Source organism: Hypomesus transpacificus, chromosome 7 (assembly GCF_021917145.1).
Source record: "Hypomesus transpacificus isolate Combined female chromosome 7, fHypTra1, whole genome shotgun sequence".
In the NCBI taxonomy this organism is placed as follows: domain Eukaryota; kingdom Metazoa; phylum Chordata; class Actinopteri; order Osmeriformes; family Osmeridae; genus Hypomesus; species Hypomesus transpacificus.
In genome coordinates this window covers 1,348,664-1,369,424 of record NC_061066.1, presented here as the reverse complement: position 1 = coordinate 1,369,424, position 20,761 = coordinate 1,348,664, and the positions used below count along the sequence as shown (strand labels likewise).

At 43.0% G+C, this 20,761-nt stretch overlaps 1 protein-coding gene across 1 annotated transcript; it reads right to left on the bottom strand.

The window, feature by feature from the left end:
• Nucleotides 1-880: 880 nt before the first annotated feature.
• lin7a (lin-7 homolog A (C. elegans)) lies at nucleotides 881-19,963 on the bottom strand. Its single transcript, XM_047023151.1, has 6 exons — nucleotides 19,807-19,963; nucleotides 10,915-11,033; nucleotides 5,773-5,844; nucleotides 3,693-3,902; nucleotides 2,597-2,815; nucleotides 881-1,262 (listed from the first exon to the last, which is right to left on the bottom strand). Exons 1-5 carry the CDS (start codon nucleotides 19,841-19,843, stop codon nucleotides 2,597-2,599), a joined length of 657 nt encoding a protein of 218 aa, XP_046879107.1. The 5' UTR covers nucleotides 19,844-19,963; the 3' UTR covers nucleotides 881-1,262.
• Nucleotides 19,964-20,761: the final 798 nt, after the last annotated feature.

Sequence of the window (20,761 nt, the reverse complement as noted above, 5' to 3'; positions counted from 1 at the left end):
AATAAAGTGTTAAGATCCTCTCTCTGGTTAAATATATATGTTCTTGACATTCTCTTTGCCCTCATATAAATAACATTTGAAATGCTATGTAAGTTTTTGATATAATATCTATTAAACATAAATTATACTCGGACAACGTATATATTTTCTTTTTCGATGACTTTGGTATGAGGTGACTGTATTGTTGAGAATTTTTGATTTTGTCCCGATTTTGCGTATTGCAAAGTAATTATAATATACGGGTTCAATTGAAATCATCTCTTAGAATGTCAAACCAGTTTCAGTGGCAGAAGCTGGCTTATGACACACAGTGCATAAGATCCAGTTTACTTTAGCTTTACAACTGATAGCTTTTGCATCTACCTCATTCAATATGCACCAATATACTTGTAATGTAATATGTAAAACCCAAAAAAGTGTGTTATTGCTAAATCTACAAGTTGTTGATACAAAATATTTTCTTGCTACATTATATAAGGTAAAAAAGAGTTCACGGTTATCTAAACAGGTTCAGTTTGACACAAAAAAGCAATGGTCATTTACACACAGACACAAGCACCAATTAAGAATCAATATAAATAGCGCTGTACAAAGCCATGGCAAACCAAACATCAGTAAATAGATTAAATCAATCAGGAACCGATGACAACAAACAGACAAACATCACAAAGGACATGAGGGAATTTCAAAACGGATCACGTCTTCAACTGATGGACAACTTAAAACTAACACAAAAGAACAAATTATTTTCAGTGCTAGCTAGCGTCCCTCCAGTCATCAGGGGGGTATTCCAGAAAGCAGATTATGCAACACAACTGGGTAAGTTAACCCACCAACTGATTCACAATGTTGCAGCAACCTACTGGCAATGTTGCTACAATGCTGGGTGTCAGCTGGGGAGTTAACTTACCCGGGTGTGTCACATAACCTGCTTTCTGGAATACCCCCCAGGTCATCGTGCATGTTTCAAAAGAACCAATGTTGACATTTCAGGAAACAAACATCTCTCAGTTTTTGCCTGGTTACTGTTGGTAATACACTGAAAGGGAGAAAAAAAAGTGAGAGCTGGAGAGGGAAATAGAAACATAGAGTAGAATAGATAAAGAGAGAGATAGATAGATGGTATTAGATATATAGAGACAATCGATAGAGGGAGAGAGAGAGAGTCTTCACTTGTTTCCAGTTTGTTCTGTTACTTGGGTATTCCTTTGGGATCCTCCTCTCTGATAGATGGTCTCTGAGATCATTTCTTCTGGAACAACCTGCAGCAGAACAGTGGAAGGAAAGCTAAGAGCGAACAGTTGGACAAACAGATCCCACAACATTCCATGGTGCATGGTCGCTATGCAGCCCCCTGCATGTGTGACCATCACTGTACATGTCACTTGGCCGGAGGCCTCTTGGCCATTATGGCAAACGCTGTAGTCAGCATGCCGGCAATGACACAAGAGGATCCTTGCTCAGTCCCCTCTCCAGAGCCCTGTCATGCACATGCACACAGCTGCAAGCTCTCAAATACCTCCACAAGCTGCACCGTGCCATATGCAGAAGCACAGCTCTGTGAGGGGATTTTGGTATCAGCCGTGTATTAGCACCGGGGGAAGCCATTGCCTCTGGGTGGGAGTGTGTGTGTGTGTGTGTGTGTGTGTGGGGGGGGTTAAGTCCTTGAAGAGGTGCCGCCCTCTGATGTGCCCAGGGTACGTTCAGAAGAATGAACCTGTGCATGGTGTGATGGCTTAATTTGAAGTGTTTCTGTACCTACATGTTAAATTATACTTAAGTCACAATTATTATTGATCTCAATCCGTGTTTAATTTGGTTTGAATATCACTGATTTGCAAGCTCTGAATGCATTCTTTAAAATAAACAAAGCCATAAATAATTCAATGGCATTTTTATGAATGTAGTTTGGACCAGAAATATATTGAGTAAGATATCGAAGACAAGTACTGAATGATTGAAGATCTGCAAAACAATACATCTCAAGAACAATGTTCGGCTGATGAAGATTTGTTTAGAAACATCTGCCAGGCACAAACACATTGGTTTAGGCTTGAATAATTCACCAGTCGCATGGCTGACTGACATAATCTTGTAGAATAGGGTAGTATTCCAGAAAATATATAAACTGCTCTGTTTCCATACTGACTATTCCCTTCAGATTCCAAGCCTCATTCCAGGAGCAGCATGAACCTTACTGAAAAACTGAATCACTTGGTTTAATGCATGGTAACTTCACATGAAAAAGACCAGACGTTTTCTACTGTTTTAGGCCTCCCCGTCACGTCTGACTTTGTCCTGTTTGCCAAACTAATTCATCTCTCCCTGGCATCTGTTCAGTTCTGGAGGCAGTATAAAACCAGAGGATAACTGACAAGGATTCCAAAGCAATCAAACCCACATCCATATCACTGAGGCTTACAGGTTCCAACAGCCCTTCCCATCTATGACTCCCACCCCTAACCTTACCCATCACCCCTGCCCCCCCTCACCACTCCTGCCCCACCCCCTGCCCCTGGCATCCCCCACCACCACCCCAGCTCTAACCCCAACTAGTCCTGGCCTCCCCCACCCTTAAAGCAATGAAAAGCCTCACCTACGACGTGTGGTTCTGCTGGGCGGCGGGGTTCTGCTGCTGCTGCTGCTGCTGAATGAGCAGCTGCTGTTGCTGCCTGCGGCGGGCGGTGCGCAGCTTCTCGAAGCGCGCCTCCATCTCCTCCAGCACCTTGGGCGTGTAGCGCACCACCAGCTTCACGCTGTCTTTAGCGGCTTTCAGCAGCTCCACCGCCTTCTCGTGGTGCTCCCCTTCCACACTCTGGGAAGAAGAAAGGAGGAAGACAGAGAAGGATGGAAGGACAGAGGGACAGAAGGTCAGGGGCCGAGGGAGAGAGGGGATAGGGTCAGAGAGTAGGTGAGGGACATATAGAGGGAGTAGAAGGGGGACAGAGAGAGAGAAGGTGAGGGACAGAGAGCGAGAGCAGAGGGGGGTGGAGAGAAGGCACCCAAAGTGACAGACATAAGTGACATAATCTACTACTACTCTTTCATATTTTTTATGGCAATGATCAAACTTTTCCAACATTTATTAATACCCAAACTTAGCTCATTTAAGAGCTACAACTTAGGGTAAAATCTTTTCTCTTGCTTCAATTCTTCTAAAGGTTACAAGCTAGCCCATTTTCTTTGACCTGGTGTTTCAATTTATTTCGTCTTAGCTGAACAAGCATGACATATTTGGCATAATTAGATCTTCCTCTTCAAATCCAAAGTAATAAATATGTCCCAATTACAAGTCTGGATATCACTGAGATCAAATTAGACCTCTGCCATGTCTGTATGAGGATTATTATTCTTCTGTCAGAGAACATTTTCCCATTAGTTGAAAACGTGTGTTTTATTTGATGCTGTTGATTTGGGAGTGTTGTGTCATTGGTCTAAGACTTGTTTTTATACAAAATCATACCTACATTGAAAATCATTATGAGAATGAATAATTGATAAAAGTCTTTTCATGTCTGTCTTATCACCTCCGTAAGCCGTTTCTTGATGGTTGATTTTGAAAATTAAAATTATTCAGGTGTTTTTAAATTCAATCAACCTCTGATAGATAGCAAAACATTTTTGCATGTCTTGACAGCTGAAATACTGTAAATACAGTAAGTGAGTTTGACGATTCATCTCTGTGGACCTACCACGCCGTTGACAGACAGCAGCTGGTCTCCTCTCTTCAGACCGCCTTGCCTCTCGGCCACGCCCCCTGGGATGATGCGAGAGATGTAGATAGGGGAGTTCTGCTCCTTCCCGCCCATCACGTTGAAGCCCAGCCCCTCCTCCGTCTTGGGCAGCTCCACCACCCTGGGGTGGGAGTGGCCTTCGCTGGCGGCAAATGCAGCCACTGTGGCCTGTAGGCAGAACCATGCGAGGGGGTTAAGGGAGGGAGGTGTGGAGGGGCAGGTTAGTGTTCTGTTGGATTGTCTGTCTTTTTCCATGCTTAAGCACTGTCCTGTCATCTGGGCTGCAAAAATCAATCTGTGACAACACGTTAGCATAACAACTGAATCCACCTGCGACAGGAAAGAGCTACTGTTTCAACTGGGAGACACATTTTCACATACCCCTTAAGCCCCACCTTGAGATATCGCTGCCCTTTCAACATCAGTCTCTATAAAAAAGGTTTTGAGATTCAGAGAAGCTTACAATAATAACACAGTGAAAGAGCCAGGTAAGGCGATGTATACCCCTGTGAGAGGTTTTCTGCTCCTCTAAGCACATGGATTAGCCCATCTCAGCTGAAGCTGGAGACAAAGTGAGATAACTTTCACCCAGTGACTAAATCTCTCTCTTTATTTTTCTCCCTCTCTCGAAACCTTCCTGACAAAGGATTCCACAAGCTACGGATCGCTTTTAACGTGGAAAGGAGTCTTTTCCTTGAAACAAAGCATTCAGGAGCTTGTTAGTCGAACCTGGGAGCCTGTCTGCAGGATGAACAAAGCGAGGTGGAGACAGGGAGAGACAGGGGGAGACAGGGGGAGACAGGGGGAGACACGGCCTTGTTGCCTTCTGATCCCCTCATGCACTGCCGCAGGTCCACCTCGTTATAAAGTGTCGGTGCTGTATGAGGATATGGTGACGAAAAGATATTTTGGAAAGTTGATCTTAACTTGCCCCACGAGCAGGAGAAACTCTCAATGTGTTATGGCTTTGGGCTCTCCTCCACTCCTCTATTTCCCTCTCTCTTTTATTCTCCTCTCTCTCTTTCTCTCTCTCTCTGTCTCTCTCTCTCTATCTCTACGAGGGAAACGGTGCATCAACTTTCACAAGTTAATCTTGGTTACTGTGAGCAAGAATCTAGGTGCCATATGTCTGGCTTTTTCAAACACAGTCCAAACCTCAGGCACAGGAACGCTCAATGGAAACTGGCCAAGTAAATTCACACAAGCGTATGCAGAGTGACATCTGCAATGATTTGATCACCGCCTAGGACTCATCTATTGCAGTGGGGCGTTACAGCAGAGATAGACTCACTTCTCTATCGAGATGCTCCTCATATAAAAGGTTCAGGACCGAAAGCAGTGGCTGAAATTATTCGGTTAAATGAGTAATTCAGAGTAAATCAAGTGTTCCAGTGCTCAGGTGAAACACTGTATGCAAGAAAACAAAGAAAAGAGCGGTATCTATAGATACAGTTAACTTATAACTACTACTAAAGCTTTATAATGATTCCGATATCCACAACTAAACAGTGATTTAGTCCATAAATGTATAAGTTACTGGCAAGTACAAATAGATGGATTTCTGCAGTGCCAGTTACTGGTGACTTGTGTTAGTAGTCACATGGAGTAGTGTCTTAAAATAATGCCTTCAAATAGTTTTTACATAAAAATTCAGACCTCACAGCCAGCTTTCTCTCTCTGTCGGTCACACACATAGACATAGACATGCACACACACACACACACACACGCTCCCTGTGCTCCACGATCAGGGATTTTCTCTATGCTTTCCTTTCAATCAGCTAGTCTAAGGTGGAATATGAATCAGAAGCTCCAGAGACCGTCTCACAAAGAAGCTTGGCTAATGGCTCATTTGTAAACTGCACTTGCTTTGATCATGAGCTACACTAATATGCATAGTCTTCTGTCCTGTATCTAATTCAGTCAATCGGATCTACATAAGGGTGATTCAGATAGGAAATTCTATACTGAAGATTTTCATAATAGGGAGATTAAGTGAAGTATTGAATGCTTCCTGATTAGTCCAGCAAATCTCTTACCTTAGCTGTGGCCCTGGCCTGGTACTCTGGGCAGCCGTTTACTGTGATGGTTTCATGCATGTACTGGTACACCTGAAACGCACAAAGAATCAATGGAACAGTGTGAGTTTGTGTTGAACTTCTACTCTAGACCTGTACTGTACACGAAGACACCTCCGACAGCCTCTATATGTGCCTGCATACTCAGATACTGGGACTAGCTATTCGTAGACACATTCCAGGCTTCCATAACAGAGATGAGTACAACACTGTCTTGTCCTTGAGAGTGGCACCCATGTCTGCAACACATGCTACTAAGTAAACGAATGAGACAGTGTGTGAAACTAAGTGGTATCGCCACCAGCACATCATTTTTCAGAGATGCCGCATCCATCTATTAATCTCTGAGAGTAATTAATATGGCTACAGTTGGGACAGTTTAAGATTTCAGTCAAGACAATCACGTATTAGATTTGAGCATTTATTGTTACATGACATGGACATGTAGATTTAACTTTGGCGGAGTGGATGAACTAAGCTAAGGGAAGCACTCCCTGCCTCCTTACTGCAACACATACATACGATACGCAACATATGAGGTAGGGAGCAACAGAGATATAATCCCCCTGGTGGATAGAACATACTGACAGCAAGGGGGAGAAGGGGATGGTGGAGGGCGGCAGGAGCACTGATCATACAACAACCGGGGTGAATGTGTGCGTATTCGCGCGTCTTTCAAAGACGCCTAATCCGACGTGGCCCAATGGATATGCGCTGCTAACATGGGTGTAATAGTGGGTGGAGGAAAGGGAAGGTGGAGTAAGACGCCTTACGTCCCCAATAAATGAATGACGCACGCTGCCCGATTGCCCTGCCTGAACTAGCTGCTCTTATGAATGATATTCAAGGTCCCCAAGGTGGCCTTGCATAGGGGCCTGGGTGAGGATAAACAAGGAAAAACACTAAAGGTCAGAACCATTTTCAAAATACCAACATTTCCAAATGCTAATTAGATCTATGACAAGCTACTGATGAATTGTTCTGTGGGCAATCAACATGTAATCATAACGACTGCAAACCCTTCGCAGAGAACATTTATAAAGTTTTTTCTTCTTCTATGTGCTTATAGAAAAAAAAAGACACATGAATATTGGATTGTTTGCTTCGCTTCGTATTGGTGTCACCCTTCAGCTCACACCTCCATGTTGGTTTCTTCAAGACAAAGCCAGACAGCAGGGCATCAGTGATCTTCAATGGCTTCACCATTCTGCATAATGCACTGAGCCCCCACAGAGGCATCTCAGGGACTCTGTTCTATCTGATGTGCTGGAGCAATGAACAACAGGGTTTAGATTTGGATATAATGTGTAGAAATAACAATAGATACAACCACACAGTTTGCTGATCTACACTACTAAACAACAACCCTTAGTTCCATATCACTTTTTTATTTTTGGCTAAACAAAATGAGTTCTGCACGAGGAACACACTAGACAAATGAAAAGCAAGAAATAATTGAATTCCAGCTTTTTCCAGTGTCCATATATCAATATGACCAACTGGATGAAGAACACAGGGCCCTCATGGGACGTCATGTCTATGATACACCCTTGAACCAAAACCAACCAAGTGGGCCTGAGAGAATGCACTTTGCTCAAAAAGAGAGAATAGGAGAAAGAGATGGGAGACAATACAGACCAATAAAAGGAGAGAGTGAAAGAGAGAGGGAGAATGGAGAGAGAATGAAAGGAGAGAGAGAGAGGGGGAAAGAACAGGGAGATATACAAAGAGAGAGTAAGAGAGAGAGGGGGAATGGAGAGAGAGCGAGAGCGAGAGCGAGAGAGAGAGAGACAAAGAGAGAGAGAGAGAGAGAGAGAGAGAGAGAGAGAGAGAAGAGCGAGGAGGGAAGGAGAGAGCTCTAGAAGACTTGATCCTAAGGGCATCTTTTCTACTCTGTCCACGGATGCCTGTTCTCTTCTTCTTATTTTATCTAATGTCACCACTCTCCTTAGTCTCCTATGTAGATACTCTCCCTCTCTCCCTCTCTTCCTCCCACTCTGTCTCTCTCTACATCGCCAGCAGTTTACCAGTTGCTGGCTATAAAAGAGGGCTTACATTAACCCAGATCCCCTTCCTGTCTATGGAGCAGTGTGCAGTGAAGACTGGGGAGATGCTACAATGGTTGATGGTGGAGAAAACAGCCCAGGGGGCTTTAACGTGACAACGCAGCACGCAGCATGGCCTCCTGTTTCTGCTCTCTCTACTGAGTCACCAGGAACAGACAGGGACTGAGGGACAACCACGGAGGAGGGAGAGATTGCGCATTTGTAAACCAGGAAAAATAGAGGGAGGTCGGGAATATATACGGCATATAGACAGCCAGAGACAGAAAGAGTTAGAGAATGAGACTGTAAGAGAATCAGAGAGAGAGGGCGTCCGAGAGACAGTGGGAGACATATAGAGACAGAGACAGCACAGTCAGAGAGAGACCGACAGAAAGAGAGAGAGAGAGAGACAGACAGAGAGAGTGAGAGAGACAGAGACTGTAAGGGAGAGAGAGAGGATGAAGCAAGGTTGGACTGACAGTATTTCACGGGGTCACTCGGCTGAGGCGGCCCAGCGCTTAATAATGCACCTTCACAAACCTCCCTCTCTCTCCTCATTATGACATTAAAAGAGAATATTCAACTCAGCCCAGATTATTAAATGAAGTGCTCAGACTCCAGACTCATAGGAAAGGCCTAAAGAGACTAGGCTGAATAGCACCCACATAAAATGTGTTCTTTATACTGTACGGCATACATACAGTGCCATTCAGAAAAGGTTTGTAATAGTAACCTTACCCTTTTTCTTGGCATATTTGCTATTTTTGCTGCCTTTTGAATAAATATTTCTTTTTGTATGCCACTATGTAGTTGTGGCTTGCCATGTCACAATCATTTCCCTATTCAGAATGACCTTGTGTTATACTGTGCACATGATGAGAAATCTCAAACTCCTTTCAGACATTATTTTTCATTCATTCAAAGAACATTTTGGTATAACGAAAGCGTCAAGCCTCTTTTATTCTCAGTACATTGAGTACCTTTTGGCAAGCCCAATGCTATCAGCAGGATAACCGTCCATATCCGGTGAGATCCACCCCCTCTATCATTTTGAGCTGGATAACTACACTCCTTTCTCATCTGTCCTTCTCTTTCAGTTTGCAAGGCTGATTGAATATGACGACTCACTCAGGTTCATAGAGAAGGACTTTTCCATCAGCACCAATCCACTCCTCCATACAGTAAACGAGGTTGAGGAGCGTAGGACTCAACCAACTCTGTCTCTCTCTCTGTCGTTTGTGTTTCCATGCTGAGCCAACAGTTTATCACCAGTGGGGTTTTCATATTGACAGTTGGGCCCTCATCCAAAGCTGGTTCTGTTTTCATGTTTGCCACTAATTCGGTTGACAGTGTGAAGATAGTGTTCAGCTTGGTAAACACCCCAGCCACAGTGGTAATGAAGGAAGTCATGTTGGATCTTGTGTCTGAGCACCATACCGTGAAATAAGCTCTCTCAGCACTTTAGAGGAGAGAGGAGGGGGGGCTGAAAAGAATAGCTGGATAATATCTACATCCAGCTACAGTTCAGTGCACGTCATCTGCATTTAATGAAATGACACGCAGGTGAATTCAATGCTGTGCTACAAAAGATGTCTCTGACGGGAAGTCAACCTTTGTCTAATACCTCTTTTAACTTCACAGAATGTGTGACACTGCTGGATGGATTTATGTGTAAGCAGGTCAGACAGGGTTGTGGCTGATTTAAATATGATTTATTTGCAAAGACAAATGAAAGAGGTTAAGGGACATTCAATAGAAGTCTATCAGCCATGACTTAGTCTTGTCGCAAGGGCTGCTGGGAAGGCATTACAGTGATGGCTGTCACAAACCGTTGGCTGGAGGAAGAGATAGCAGCGTGAAGTAAAATGACCATGAACTCACAAAGTAACCTGCACCAGCACATGCCCAAACACACACACACACACCCGCACAAATGTATACACACGCATGCTCGCACACAAATGCACACACACACCCTTATTGAAACACACACACACCCACAAGCACACACAGGTAATCTTGCCCAAACACCCACACATGCACACAAAAGCACGTCGTTAAATTCCTTTTTGAATGGGCACCTCTGCATAACATCAGCGCTCCTCCAGTGTTGGAAGGCTGGTTGTAATATCCACTCACATGGAACGGACTCTGGAACATGCAGCTGTTCATGCTGCAGCACGCTGCACCTCAACATCCGGTCGTGCTAATGATCACAGCAATAACAGTGACAATCAGGACCATAACCACTAGGCTTGAGATCTGCCCTTCAGCAGGCACAACACCAGGAGCAACAGCCATTTCCATCACGACTATACTGTATGTCAGCCGACACAAGCCTGTAATTGACTGCAAAGCCGCTCCAAGCAAGCAACCAATCCTGACTCCGGACCCCTGTTTCCCTGGATACCATGTCGGGGGCTAATGGCAGTCGAAGTTCTCTCTCTCTCTTTGCTCTCAATGGCCAGCTGTTGGTGAAGCTCTGCTCAGAAAGGTTCAGTGTGCCAACCACTCAACACAGCCATGGCAGTGAGATGTAGTGTTCCCCGCCCGGCCGTGCCAGCCTCGACCGTCCCCGCCTGGCACACGCAGGGCAAGCCACTGGCCTCTCACACCCGTCTCTCTTCTCCTGCACTAGCCGACCCTCAACGGTACCCCCGACTGTACTGCTGTTCTCTCTCCATTCCTCACCCCTACTGTCCTATGCATAGTATGACATCAGTATTATCCTCACGTAGCTCTGAATAGTGCCCTGTCTAATACCGTCTTCTGTCCTTTCAGCCCGCAGGACTGACTTAAAATGACCCCTTTATTTATGTCCCCAATTAAGCATTAGGAGAAGCATGAGTCGTAAGTGAAACTTTTCCAGTCCGCCTCTGAGATCATGAATTTATTAGTTTAAAGATTGTTTGCTCCCCTTTTAACGGTAAAAATTCAGTTTTCTTTAGAAATATTTCTGTGAGTGCTCTACTGCTCCATCTCCCATCTTCCTTAGGGTTGACACATGTCCTGGAAGGACAAGGGGCATGATGGGAACTGCGGTTTTCAGGTGACTCACCTCTCTAATGGCTGTGCAGAACTCACTCTGCAGCACCTTCTTCAGGGACTGGAGCTTGTGGCCCGGGACGTCCCCAGACTCCTGCAGCTTCTCCAGCAGCTCGATCGCCCTGGCCACATCTGAGAAAGAGAGAGAGAGTGTGTGTGTGTGAGAGAGAGAGTCAAAAGAAAGAGAGAGAGAAGGGGAGTGGATAATAAAAATAATTATGCCTCCATTGAATTACATTAACTACATTAACTAACTTGGTGCGAAAAGATAACGGAAATGTATTTGTCCAGGAGAGAGAGAGAGAAACTGAAAGAGGTCAACAGAGAGCGGGAGAAAGACAGACAGAAATACCAAAAGACCGAGAGAGAGGAGTAGAGCGCCTCACGACACAATCCCACCAATATCCATGCATCCATGCAAACTGGGGGCGGAACTCCAAGAGGGAATCATTTCGTTCAAGGGTAGTGATTCACACCACCAGGAGGAAACCTTTGGGAATAGGTGCCTTTTAAACAAACTCATTACGCCCTAAGTTAAAGGCTACGACTCTAGGGTCAGGATAGCTCTCCGCCCCTAATTACCTTCTTTAAATAAGGACAGGGAGTGTGGCTGATTAATTTCTTCCCCTTAGAGACAGGCTGTGAAAAATGAAACACTGTGACAAAGGGAGAGAGGAGGGAGCATAGCGCTCAGTCATCAGACCACTTGGTTAGAATGAACAATGAAAGCACTTTCTCAATAATGTCCGTTTGTCAGCCTTTTATTCAATCACTAAAAGAGAGAGGAAAAGGCTTAATCTCACAGTTTGCTTTTCTGTACTGCCTGAATTATTCAAAGAACATAAAGCTTTACATGTTTCAGCCAACAGTTCTATATATATATAGGGCTATAAGATATTACATCTGGTTGGGAACTCACTGATGTATGATACAGTAAATATGCTGTACAGAATGATAAAGACAGTTTATGCTGAAGACAGTGCATGATAAGAAGCCTAACCTCTCAATGTCCTCTGCCCTACGATAGTAGTGCATATCCAAGTTATGAGTGGAATATATTTCACAATCTATGTATTAATGTATACACATTAATGTAGCTCTGTCAGACAATAATCTGGGTTATCTCTGGAAGGTGCTGCAGAGTCTGGATAAGAGCGTCTGCTAAATGACTAAAATCTCTACCTTCAATTCAAAATGTTGGTAACCTTCCAAGAATCTTTAGGTGTCAGTTGCCATGGAGTTCGGAAAGGGGAGAGATAGGTGGTTTCCTGCAGTGTGTAACATTGTACCTCCATCACAGCAGTGTTGCTTTGTAAACAACACTGCTAAAACCAGGTGAACATCCATTGATGTTGACAAACATTACAGCCTGTGGGCTGGGGTGAGGACATGTGACAACACTGAGCCAGCCAGTCAGGCAGCCAACGGTGAAGCTGTTAATGTTCATGTACCTAAGGAACAACAACAACAACAGGCTTTCTGCAGAACACATGTACATATGTAGGGCTGTTTCGTTTTTAACTGGGTTTTTAGGTTGAATAAAAAAAAAGACCACAAAATAACAAAAGTCATACAACCATTCCTGATATTCTAGACACTCACACTCACACTCACACACACACACACACACACACACACACACACATAAACACACACACACACAAGGTGGTATTTTCTTACTCCAGCAAAATGAGAAAGCTCTGTGCATAACATTGAGCCAGATATTTTACTGGTCATATTTCTATTGGGATTAATAAGAGAGGCTGGGAGAAGTGTGGGATGAGAATTCTATTGGCACATCACGCTTGGCAGGGAGCGTGTGTTGTCAGGGAGATGGTTTTAGGGCATTCATCACCCTAGCTCAACTCAGCGGGCCCTCCAATGACTAAATTGTGCACCACAGATAAGATCAGACATGCTGTTGTATCCACATACCCCTGAGTATGTGGGGGAAACCAAAGGCTAGAGATTTCTGTTCTCAGATTTGCTTCTAAAAACCAACCATAGGAGGGAGGGCGGGGGACAGGTGTACGGAGCTGGGGGTGGAAAAGGTACATTCCCCCCACCCCCCCCTGAAAGATTTCACAATGTCCAATAAATCCTAGAAACAGGAAATGTGAACGTTTTGTAAGAGTTCTAAACTAAGTGCATTATTTTGGAATATATAAATTGATTCCTCTCTTCATCCCATTTCCTACGGTACTAGCCCTGTAAATATAATTGAATACATCTCTATCGATCTTTTGAACACTTCATGGCTCATAAGTCTTGAGGCAAGGTGAACGCAGGCTTTCCCTCTTTTCCATAACTACAAAAAGCAAAGTTAGCTTAGCGCCAATGAGTAACCAGGGATATTCTCTGTGTGTCCTTGTGCATGGTGTGCCTGCAGAGCTAGCCTACCTACCTGCCAAAATGTTTCCTGAGAGTTTATTCCTCATTAGAGAAAGGTCAGGGGCCATCCAGGATTTCCTCTGATTTACTTTTTTCTTGCTCATTAGTGCCAATTGCCTCCATTTACATCAAGCAGTGCCAAGACTGGGTTCACATTCACATTCACTGAGAATCAGATATTTTTGGGTTAGTTCAATTTGTGTTTTATGGTTTGTTCTTTCAAGTTAGGTTGATGTTCAAATTGTTTAGAATTGTATATGTTTAGCATTTTGTCCATTGTATTGTTTTTTTTTAATCATAACTTTCCTTCATTACTACACCATAGTTTGTAGAGACCAGAAGAACCTGATTTCCCCAACCAGGGTCATTATAAAGTGTTTTATAATATTATCTTATTTAAAAATTAAAAGCAATACATAGTTTGTATCACATTTGAGCATTTCCTCTACTCTTCATGTTGGCGAAATAAAATCCATCTTTCCCTTGAACACTGAGGTTATTTTGCAAAACCTGAGATGACGAAGCATTTGGTCAACATATTAAGTTGTTTTGGTAAATATTTTTTTTTTCTTCTAATTGCTCACAAGCTTTTTAGCAACACCATTACATCTCAAATACGCCAATCAAGGCGTTTCAAGCAAAGGTTTAAACATGTTACTTAGGAATGAGGAGGAAGATACCATGCTGTAATCATGGCCTTGGAAGTAACCCCCACTACCATTTCTCCCCTATGATCCTGTTTGTGAGAACAGATTTAATACAAACATGGTCTGTGGTTGGAATCTAAACATAGCTTCCCAGATGGCTTTACATCCCTCCCAGTGGAAGCATGGTATGGTGGTCTACTGCTAGGTCTCTCACAGCTGCTCAGGCAATGAAGTACAGTAACAGGCCACCTTATCTAACCATTGTATTTTTATAACTGCATCGTGACATCCCTCTTTTCTTTGATCCTCTCTGCTGCTTATGATTCCATATCTCATTTCATGGAGGTTGACATCTGACTTGGGTTGCATGTGTTGCAGTGTTGAAACTGTGGACAGAATGCTATAGTTTCAGCTGCAGTGTATAATAATACTCATTGAACAGATGCTTTTATCCAAAGCATTTGAACCTGCAACCTCTTGATCTGCAATCAGAGGTTGATATAACAATGATATACCATTGAGCTGTAACCATATGATTTACCCAAATGTTCCCATTCTGTTCGGAACATGCAGTTGAGTTCACCTATCCAGGACTTTATTGATGATTTATTCTATACTCTCCAACACACACACATTTCTTTCCATAGGGAAATACCTAGCATTTTCCCTTTGCAATTCAGTGTTTTCATGTGAAGTGGATGATAGCATGGTTGCATCAGTTTAGAATAAGATGTGTAAAACACTGGGGATTAGAGTTTCCCTGGCAGAGGAGGGCAAGCCAGGGATCATAACAAGGTCTGCTGTGATGACTGCTAAGTCAGGCACATTGAGATGTCATCTCCTTTATCCTGGCTCCAAAATAAATGAGACCAATTCCAGAGCCTCTTGTAAACTTTCTTTAGCAACATTTAGCTGTCGTTTGGTCACATCCCATGTCCCCTGGGAGGCCCAACATTCCTTCTTACACTTACGTCATTCATGTGGCTACAAGGATGTGGAGTCAGGTGGCTGAGCGGTTAGGGAATCGGGCTAGTAATCTGAAGGTTGCCAGTTCGATTCCCGGTGTGCCAAATGACGTGTCCTTGGGCAAGGCACTTCACCCTACTTGCCTCGGGGGAATGTCCCTGTACTTACTGTAAGTCGCTCTGGATAAGAGCGTCTGCTAAATGACTAAAATGTAAATGTAGATGTTACCATAGTGTAATTGTTAATTCAAGTAAGTGTAAGTGTTAATTCATGTACACACACATATCATGCATGTTAGCATATCTAATCATGCAAAACCGGATATATTTGACCTTAAAAAGCAAACATGAAATGCAGCCGGATAAAGTGTTTGATACACTACAAACTTTAGCATGGAAGAGTGCCTTGCGCTCAAACAAACATAACAACATTAACACTTGGAATGTGGCCTACCACGCAACACTGAGAACACCCTCAAGGCCCACATGGAATGGCCTTCTATAAGAGGGTCTATGAGTAACTATGTGCTGTGCAGTTAGACGAAAACACCAAGAGCACCAGCTTAAACTGCCTGCCAACAACTGATCATGACACAAAGGAAGACATCATCAATAATAGCTGTACTGTAGTAATTGGACTATCTGAGTTTGTAGGAAGTCCAGTTCTAAACAGAGGGTATACTCCCATAAAATCTGCCTATTACTAGGAGGAACTTCAGGAACTTCTAGTATGACGTGCAGGGATTTGCCTCCACCACCTAGCAATAGAATATTTACAGTTGGTGACTTCAACTTTAACGGAATTCAAAGGGTCCAGGTGCTGAACATCTGTCAATATTATTTCTTGTGTCTGGCAGTGAGATCAAAATATTACATAATCAGATGTCAGTTCTAGCCTACAAATTACCATGATGAAAAAGCTGCCCGGTTTCACATCCTATGATCTTCAAATGGTAAATTTCACAGCGTCCCAAACAGTCACAAGTGCAAGCATGTGATTATGTGTTTCAATCGCGTGTCAGTCTTCCCAATCAAAAGCTCTGGCTTTTGCGGCTGCCCCCATTTGACGGCATGCAGGCTTTAATAACACCGCCGTCACTCTGACTGCCTGTGTTACAAACATAATAACTCTTGCTGTTCTGGAGCAGCCTAGCTCTACGCCGCTCTGCCTCAGGATGTGATTATTCCAACCTTTAACAAGTACTTGTGACTAACAAAGGTCATACCCATCATTCACTGATTGGAGAGCCAGCACAGAGCAGTACAAAACAACAGTGATAGCTTCAGTGCTTTGTTAAAGGTCTCTCACGTTATGTCTGGGCACTGGGATGTAGTCCAAACCCCCTGCTTAATTACCTCATTGATAACAGTAGACAGAGTCGGATGTAGTGCATTTCCAATATCTCACCATGTGTCATCTCTACTAAATGCAGCAGCCAGTGTGTAAATATGTTTAATTAACTATCTCGGCTTACTGAGTCATATAAATAGATTTAAATTGAAAAAGGGAGGAAGTTCTTTCTAAGGCCCAAGACACACTCTGTGGGAAAGAGTACTCGGACTCCACTTTTGTCCTGTCCTGAAGACTACAGCACTGCCCAGAGAGATAATACGAGGATGTCTTCCAAGTCAGACAACACTGCCACAGGGGGCCATCTGCCCCTGTCCAGGTTGACCTGGGTCTCCCTTGTGCCCTTGGCCAATTAACCCAGCTGCACGTCCGACCCCAAATAGACATCAGCCATGCTTGGGATCATGAGCGGAAGAGAATTGTGGGAGCTGGCCAGACAGGAGGAGGAGGAGGGGAGTGTTTTAAGTGGAAGCGCCACAATTTATCACCGCCCCCCCACTCCCTCCCACCACACAAGCCACCGTGAAGTCAAAGAGAATTAGCACTAGTTGGCTCTACCATGACATTACTGATGATGGAGGGAAAATAAATCATTCCTATTGGCTAATGACTCCTGAAGGGTGCTTGTGGGTAGACAGATGCCAATGACATTGCACATGACTTCTCCCCTTTACCTTCGTGGATGATTACTGATGACTACAATAATGACAGAGTTTACTCTACTTCACAACAGTAACAGTCCTGTAATTTTCTGTTATTACACCAAACATAGGCTGAGAGTTACATATAGCTTCTAAACAATGACCAGGTCACAAACCTGATGGGCAGGTTACAGACTATCATTTCACCTTTCATTGGTCTTGGACTTCCTGTAAAAGAGTAGCTCGCATCACATAAAACCCCATAAATACTTCACCAAGGCCAGACTATTCTACAACTTGGACTCGATGTTATAACCTTGGGCATTTCCTACTCTGGTACAATGAATAACATAGACCATTTATTTTGTAATGGCTAAAGATGTATTACATGCCGTTACATAATACTGTTCACAAGCAAAACTTAGAAAATGTTTGTAGCTGGTATGTCATCTGCTTCCTTCAATGTATTTATGGAACTCATATAAAAAATACATATCTTGCTAACCAAAACATTCTGCTCATATTTTATACTACACAACACATCAAGACATTGATTTTTAGATGTATCCTCTTCATTGCTGCACAGCCTGCATGGATATGATTCTCAGTCTGTATAGTGACTTGTGGGTTTTCTGTCAGTTTCTTCTAAACAGCTCAATCAGAGCATTGATAAGTACTTAGCTCACAAAAGCCTTTCTCCTCTATCAGGGAATACCTGTCCGACAAAGGCTTTTCCATTTCACATCAGACATGGTGTCAGTGGTATTTTGAAATCCTTTTCAGTTTTCATTTGTGCTTGGATGTTGTCTTTAGGAAGTTGACTTAAGACTTATAGATATGATTAAGACTCTGCACTCTAGCTGTATATCTTCCCTATCATGAAGAAGAATTTGTATTCACTCTTTGATCATAACCTTCTGAGACGGTTCTGACACAGGACTATTGTTTAATGTCCCAAGAGCAATAACTCGAGACAATGTCAGGAATTAGAGTCATGCAAGAACTCCGCTGACCCCAGTGTGACCAGCTAACACAAGTGTGAGACTATCACGTCTCTGGAAAGGCACTTCAGTGCTCACTGACGGTGTGTGTGTGGTTGGCAAACTGTCCTCACTAAGTCTCCTAACACTTCCTCCCTGCACACTACCAAGGACAAGGCTGATTTTCATTAGCAACGATAGTGCTTTCTCCCTCGTGGCAGGAGTAGACCAAGCTGGTTGAGAGCCTGTTGTTGCCTCTATATACAACTGGGACAACTCATGAGACTGTCATTATTGCTGCTTACATGATTACAGCTGAGCGCAAGCCACTAACCACGAACTGAGTCTGTGGAAACCATGAATATGCAACAGCAGTCACCTAAATATAGTGCGGCTATTGTTACATTCATCTACCGTACAGTACTCGAGTACGAGATTCCAATATGTCGCACCATGCTTGAATGAATGCTTGAAGGCACTGGACTGGAACGATTTACAGGATCAAAGTCATATCTGCAAGTGTATGTGTAGCATCTAAACAGCCCTCCCTATAAATGTACAATTCCTTGAAAGATAAGTAGTGGAGGGTAACACACTGTGTGTTGTTGTGAGCTCAGCATCTCTTCACATTTATGTTTGGATTAGTGGAAAGTATTGACTGCTTCAGAGTACATATTACTGAGATCATGTACTAATTCATTCCATTGCCCCTGGGCATTGGATTAACTGTAATGAATTCCAGTGATGAAGATAATGTTGAGCAATACAAAGTTAAGGGAACCCAATGTTGGCTGGATTGAAGCCAGTCAGATCATGTTGTGTAGGCCGATATGGGTGACCCCTTATGATTAGTCAGTGTTGATCAGTAGTGTGCAGTATTTTAGTGGGCCATTCTAAAAAAAGATGGCAATGTAACCGTGACATCCTCTGTATTTTTGCATATCTAAATGGAACTTCTTCAAGAGTTACTTTGTGGTTTCACTATCATTCAGATATACTGTATGTTGCGTTACTTGGCAGATGACATAGGTATCGCCTTACGTTATTTTTAACACCAACCCACTCCTATGCGTGACGATTTCTAAGCAGCACATGCGTATTTTCCCTTGCTATTTGGCATACAGTAAGACACCTCCGATTTATCTATTTTTTTTAATTATTATTGTATTCAAATGTTTTAAAGATAGACGACCAATCGGGTGAGAAAGAAATGAAAATGTGACGGAATTGGTGATTATTGGAATGCAGTGATAACATGCTTTTGCGTCAACTTAGATATGTTTACGTTAACAAACACCAGGAGTGAGGTGTAAATATATTCCCACAATGATGTCAAGCTGGTGGGTGTTTAAATGTTGGAATTCGGTTTTCCGTCTAACAGCCAACAGGTATGTGGTACGCAGGTAAAAGAAAGAGGGCTGTAGCTCACTGCACAGCCTATAGTCCAGGAGCATGGCACCACCAGCTTCTACTGTAGGCTACAGAGAAAAAGTTGTCTGGCTTCCAACAGACTAGATTTTGTACCATAATTCCATCCAGATACCAGAAGTGTGTTAGGCTATTTTAAATCCCACCTCATACAAGATTACAGTAGGATGATATTGTTCAATATGTAACATAAAACAATTTGAAAAACGCTATTCATTACCGATATAGCTGGATATAGACAACTGAGAGACTATTGAGTTAGGCTACTAGGTTCCAATGAATATTGGAGAGTTAAACATGTGTAATAGACGCACCAAAGATTCTTTCTTTACAGCGAATAAACACTTACTGCAACGATGCGCGGACGAATCGAGAATACATTTCCCTCAAGCCCACAAAAACCTAGGCTACTTTGTTGAGTAATATCAAAGCATTCGTCGCTCGAATTCTTGAAATCATAAATAATCCAACATAGAGGCAATGCAACGGTCGTGAGTCTTACCTCGATCCAGAGTGAGCGGTTGAACCACTGTCGCCATGACTGCTGTTGTTGGAGATGGAGCGACTAGTCTAGCTGCAGCATGAGAGGCAACTCAAGCTGAGCGGGCGAGTAGAGCCGTCTGTGGGAGTGGCTGTCAGGGTAAGGATTACCTCCCACCGTTCGTCTCCCGCTCCAGCTCCTTTCCCATCCTACATCCTACTGACCTAATATCGAACTGAGAAACTGGGAGTTGATCTTGATGCAAATATACTTAATGTGTTTGTGTCTAGAGAAGGACGTTAGAGTGATGGAGACCTTATGGTTCCACAAAGCCCAAACAATCTCTCGATATCGGGATAGTGTCTATTTAGTGTCTATTTAATCAGGTGTTATTCTGCTTATACTGTCATGCAATATAACGTACTTGCAGGTAGCAGAGCATGACATGGTCAGACGATGTCACTGATGATAAATTTAGAGATTAATTCACATAAATTCATACATGTTACAGTAAACGAGAGTTTAATGAGCCTAAATCTCCATTGGTTCTGGATTCAGATTGTATAAATTTTTTCTTCGAATAATGTCGAGTTTTATTGAATCTAATCCATGGCCGTTTTAATGCTGATCCTGTCAGCAGGGGGAACGAAAAGTTAATCCAGTACAAGTATGGTGGCCAAATGGTCGTGTCCAGTAAGAGGAACACGTCGTGTTGTCACGTCTAAGCTGTCACAGAGATGTTAGATCACCTCTAGCATGAAATCCATCGAGATCACAATTCGTTGATGTACCACATAGGAGGCTTTGATAAATACAAATTTGCTATGAAATAGGTTAGTAACCATTCATAAAAGCAGAATTACTCCAAGCAAATATTTTGCTATCATTTATTTTATGTACTTTTGTGTGTTCAATTGTTTTAAATATTTACGTAAGATAAATCCCCTGATTTTGCAATGCTTTTGAAACCAATCAC